Source organism: Empidonax traillii, unplaced genomic scaffold (genome assembly GCF_003031625.1).
Source record: "Empidonax traillii isolate 1590-97213 ecotype Southwest subspecies unplaced genomic scaffold, ASM303162v1 scaffold124:size1682992, whole genome shotgun sequence".
In the NCBI taxonomy this organism is placed as follows: Eukaryota; Metazoa; Chordata; class Aves; order Passeriformes; family Tyrannidae; genus Empidonax; species Empidonax traillii.
Window position 1 is genome coordinate 1,430,597 of NW_020955317.1, and position 5,251 is coordinate 1,435,847.

Below are 5,251 nucleotides of genomic sequence, written 5' to 3' on the forward strand. Positions count from 1 at the left end.
CTGAATGGATTTCATTTAATCAAGTGGCTCCAGTGGGAAGTTATCACACGGGGGGGAGAAGACACAGCCAGTGCCGGGTGAGGATGAGCCGAGGGAGCCACAGTGCAGGACCTGGGGGCTGCCACGGCTGTTCTGGCTCCCAGCATCCCACTAGCCCTGTATCCTCACCAGGCAAACACCAGCAAATACTCAGGGCTTGGATCCCTCAGAGGCAAGGCTGGAAAAGCCCATCCTCGCACAGGGATTTGCACAGGGATGGCACAGTCAAGCTGCCCCTGCAGGGCACGTGTTGGGCTGTGGATGAACCAAGGGATGCACCATGGCATGTGCCACAGGATGTGTCCAGGGATGCACTGAGGGATTGTGCCACAGGATGCACCAAGGGATACACCAAGTTCTCGCTTTTCAGGCAAGGATTCAAGTCGAGGTTGAATGAGAGAAAACATCCTCATTTCTGCCTTGGATCCTTACCATTTAACGCAGCTTCCCCGCTCCCACAGGGCTCCTGCCTGCGTAAGATCACTCCTGTTTACCCACATCAAATGCCAAACGCAGTTTCCTCGTGCCCCAGTCGGGTGATGTCCACAGGATGCACAAACTCCAGGTGAATATTGACTTTGTGCTGACAAGGCTCCAGTCCAAATACCACCCCCTGCACGGGGCAGCCGATGGGGGCCGGCACGCCTGCGATCCAGCGACGGAATGATTCGATTCCCCAGCCCTGCAGCCGTTCTGTCTGCGAGGAAATTTTCATTTGGCCTCTCCAACTCGAGAAGCGATTGTAAATGTCAGCGCTAAACGCTCAGATTTAAGTGTTGGGTTGTCTTGTTTGATTACGGTGCTAAAAGGTCAGGGCTGACTAATGGAAAGTACAAGCGGTATCGGGAGGGAAACTGTGTTCTGCCGTGGGTGAGCAAACACCTGGGGACAACCTAATTACTCTTCCCGCTGCATCTCTCTCTTCCCTCTCCGGCTCCTTCATTCAGGGATGTTTTTCTCAGGTCTTACAACCTGGAAAAGCCATTTCTGGGGAGAACTCCTGCTTGTGACGTTGCTGCCGGGGATGCCGACAGCGCCGGGTTTCCTCTCATGCAGGAATCTGAGAGCTCCCCCTGCCATGGGCTGGCTGGATTTGCTCCCAAAGGGAAAGGGATGGCACCAGAGCCAGGCTGCAGCCAACTCCATCACCCACTTCTCTCCACGGGTGGCACCAAAGTGGTTTGGGTGCCAAAGTTTCTCTACATCCATTTCCATTCCCATTTTGGCCTCCCTCTGGTAACCAGCATCCCAAGAGCTCCATGTAGAGAGGCAGAATAGGACTTTTTCCCCTCCTCCTTTCCCATTTGCCATCCATCTTCCAACACTTGCAGCACCTTTAAATTTCCCCTTTCCCCGAGTTGTTCCAATCATGGTGGCCAAGGAAAACTCCAGTCGTCTCAGACTGAGCTGAGGAAATTGCTTTTTCCTGAGCCTGTTCCCATCATCCCAGCTCTAAAAGCTCATGATATTTATTTTAAAGCTGCTTTCAAAAATATTAGTCCTTCTGCCATAAAAGTGCCTGGCAGAACAGAACCCCAAAATGCTGTTCCTCCCCTCTGGGAAATACTGGGGTGGTTCCAAGCAGGAGCACTCATTCCTCCAGACAGATGCCATCCTGCACTGGGATCTGGTCCCTGTTGCCAACCCCAAAATCTTTCCTGGCCAGGAAAATTGAGTGTTGATTCAGGATGTGTGAATGTTTCTGGGAGAGCTCTCCAGCTGCCATGGGCTTCTCTTGGCGAGGCAGTTTCTATCCTCATTTTCTGTGTGGTCTGTGTTCCAAGGTCCCACATCACTCAGAGAAACAGAATCATGGAATTTAGATAGAAAAGTCCTCTAAGACCATCGAGCCCAACATCAACCCAGCACTGCCAAGGCCACCACTGACCTATGTCCCCAAGTGTCACATCCACATGCCTTTTAAATCCTTCCAGGGATGGGGAGTTCCCCACTGCCCTGGGCAGCCTCTTTCCTGAGATTCCTTTCAGTGAAGAAATTTTCCCTAATATGAAACCTAAACCTCCTTTGGCACAACTTTAGGCCATTTCCTCTTGTTCCCTGGGAGCAGAACCTGATCCCCACCTGGCTCCCCCCTCCTGTCAGGGAGTTGCAGAGAGTGAGAAGGTCCCCTTGAGACTCTTTTTCTCCAGGCTGAGCCCCCCCCCAGCTCCCTCAGTCATTCCTGGTGCTCCAAACCCTTATTATAAGAAGCAGTTGTCTTATTCACAGGTCTCTTTGCAGGAGCATCCCTGGGGAACAGGTCCTATAAAGCAGAGGGTGGTACCAGAAGGATGAAGAGGCTCAGAAACCACCAAAAATATAGGAAGGGAAAAAGTCCTCACACCGTCACCAATATCAAAGGCAAAGAAATCCAAGAAAATAAATATCCATCTCCAAACTGAGCTATTTCCTTCACAGTCCAGGCATGGAGTGGGACGGAGCCTGAGCTGCGCTGGGGAAGTAAAGGCAGCTTGTGTTCTGCAAGATTAATAGGAAATCTGCTCTGGATTGGGAGTGATTCCCTCTTTTATTGCAATGAACCCCAAAGAGTAATGGCTGTAGGGCAAGAAGTGGAAGGCAAATTGCAGTAATAACGTGTTTCCTTGTGCAGACACGCTTTTGATCATAGAAAATACACCATCTGTTTCTAAATTACTTGTATTGATTTAACAGTTAAAAACGGGGGGGGGGGGGTGGATCTTTCTTTTTCCTCTTGCAAATCCATTTTGTGAGGTCTCCTGGAAATCTGACAGCTCTGTGCAATAAAAATTATGGGATTGTTCATCATAAGATTCCTGCTGCCAGGCATGGGGCTGTGCTGGGACATCCCCTTCCTCTCCATCACCCTGTCTCACTGAGAGCTGAGCACCCGAGTCCTGATGCACCCCACAAGAACTATTTCTTTACACCAAATAAGATGTTCCCGTGCTGCTTCTTCCCTGTGAGGGCGATGAGGCCCTCATACAGGTTGCCCAGAGCAGCTGTGGGTGTCCCATCCCTGGAAGTGTCCAAGGTCAGGCTAGGTGGAGCTCTGAGCAACCTTTTTGTCCCCACTTGAATCCTCCCATAGTGTCCCCAGCACTCCCAGACCAGCCACCAGCTCACAGCAAAACCCCACAGCCTCCACCTGAACTCCTTCCTTCCCCTGGAGGAAAACACCCCGAGCCCAGGCATTGTCCACAAACTGACTTTCTACTTCTCCAAATGAAATCAGGAGATGGACCTTGGCTCCTGCTGGTTGTGATCTGCAAGGTTTATTCAACACCCCCCCCCCCCCCAAAAAAAAAAGGCATTTTCATGCAGAATCTTTTGGTTCATAGAAGTTATTCCGCAGCAGCCACCTGACAACCCTCCCCCTCCCTCAACAAACCGAGAAATAAAGTGACTCCAGAGTGAGCAAAACCAAACGCGCCGTCCAATCCCGACACACAAAAGCGGTTCCTATTGTTTTGTACAACACGGGAGAAATTTGGCAAATACAGCTGATCTGCAGTCCCCATCCCTTAAGCACTTTGGGGCTGGATTTGGCCTCCAGCCCTTTGGTTGCCTGCCTGGAAAACAGACACGTGTCCTCGTGCTGCACGACCTGGGGGACTCTCCGGGGGGAATCCGAGCCAGGTGGGGAAGAGCTGCTGTGCCAGCGTTTTTAAGTGGGCGATATAAATATAAAACGTGGCTACAAACGGGTTCTTCGTACACAAAATATCATCTCTCAAGGCACTGGGGTGACGGCCCTGCTGCCGCTCTCGTGGGCTCCCGCTGGGCTTCTGCAGCTGCTTAGGAAGGAGGGGAAGAAGGGACCGGAGAAGTCCCAGTGCTGCCATCCAAGGGGGATTTCACCCAGACGCCCCAGGAGGGGGTTTTCCCAGCAGGATGGTGCTTTTCTCCTTGGTGGGGGTGGTGTGATCCCACAGGGGCTCCAGTCTCCTTGGGATGGCTTGGGGCTGGGCTGGGCCAGGAGGGAGGTGCATAGATGGGCCGGGGACTCGGGCTGCTCCGCTCCCTCGTTACGCCAGCAGCCCCAGCCGGGTCACCTTGGCCGACAGGAAGGAGTGGATGATGAAGACGATGGTTTTAGGGCAGGAGTGAAGGTCCAATTGCTGCAAGAAAGGAAGGGAGGGGTGTTTGCAAAGGGGAAGGCTGCTCCTGGACCAGCTTTGAGCCAGGGAGCACCCAGAGCCCCCCATGCTCCACCACAGCCTTACTGGGGCCCTGGGAAGAGCTGTGCACCCTGGCTGGGGCAGGTGGATGGGCCATGCCTCACCCTCATGCCAGGCAGGATGGGTGCTGAGCCCCAGGCAGGTGCTCTGCTCCCCCTCTCCCCCAGGACTGGTGGGAGTGTGGGTAGGGGGTGCTGAAGGCAAAGCCAACTCACGATCTCTCCCTCTGGGCCACCAAAGTCCAGGTAGAGCATCTTGGTGCCGTCATCTGAGGACATCTGCAGCTTCTCGAAGGGCTGCTGGAGCAGGATGGTCCTGCTGAGCCCGGGCTCCGTGGTGGAGATGGTGAAGCCCTTGTCGATGTGGACGGTCAGGGTGCACTCCTGCCCCTTCCACGTGCAGGCTGGGGATGGGGAGGGGACAGGGGTGAGCCGGGCGTCCCCTCGCACCGCCCGGCTCCCCCGGCCCCCCGCTGACCTGCCGACACCTCCTGGGCCAGCTCTGCGGCGCCGTGGGTGCCGTCCACCAGCAGCCGCGTCCACAGGGCGAGCTCCCGGGGGCTCTCCAGGCTGAAGAGGTGGGTCTGCACGCCCAGCCGGCTGCCGGCGCGCAGCGCGAACGAGCGCTCGGCCTCGTACAGCGCCGAGCCCTTCGCCGGCCCCGAGTGCACCAGCCTGCGCCAGGGACACCGCTCAGCGCCGCGCCCCGCACCCCTGCACCGCACCTCAGCACCCGCATCGTCCCAGCACCGCACCCCGCACCGCACCTCAGCATCGCCCACCTCGGCCACAGCACCCCGCACCGCAGCATCTCAGCACCGCACAGCCCCAGCACAGCCCCGCACCGCACCTGAGCACCGCACAGCCCCAGCACAGCCCCCCATCCCGCACCGCACCCCGCACCGCACAGCCCCAGCACAGCCCCGCATCCCGTTCCGCGAAGGCTGCGCGGCGGGGCCGGCAGGGGGCGCTGCAGCCCCGCGGATGAGCCCCCGCAGCGCCCGAACCCCCGCACCGGTCCCGGGATGAGCCCCCGCACCGGCCCCGGGACAC

General features: G+C 56.4%; 1 protein-coding gene across 1 annotated transcript in view; it reads right to left on the reverse strand.

Annotated features, from left to right (window-relative positions):
• Positions 1 to 3,262: 3,262 nt before the first annotated feature.
• The window catches only part of SNTA1 (syntrophin alpha 1), a 12,781-nt gene continuing 10,792 nt past the window's right edge, over positions 3,263 to 5,251 (reverse strand). Inside the window, exons 6-8 of the mRNA XM_027883338.1 lie at positions 4,677 to 4,873; positions 4,415 to 4,602; positions 3,263 to 4,139 (exon numbers count right to left, since the gene is read on the reverse strand). Coding sequence (XP_027739139.1) covers positions 4,047 to 4,139; positions 4,415 to 4,602; positions 4,677 to 4,873 — 478 coding nt within the window. The 3' untranslated portion in view covers positions 3,263 to 4,046. The remainder of the gene's footprint in view (positions 4,140 to 4,414; positions 4,603 to 4,676; positions 4,874 to 5,251) is intronic.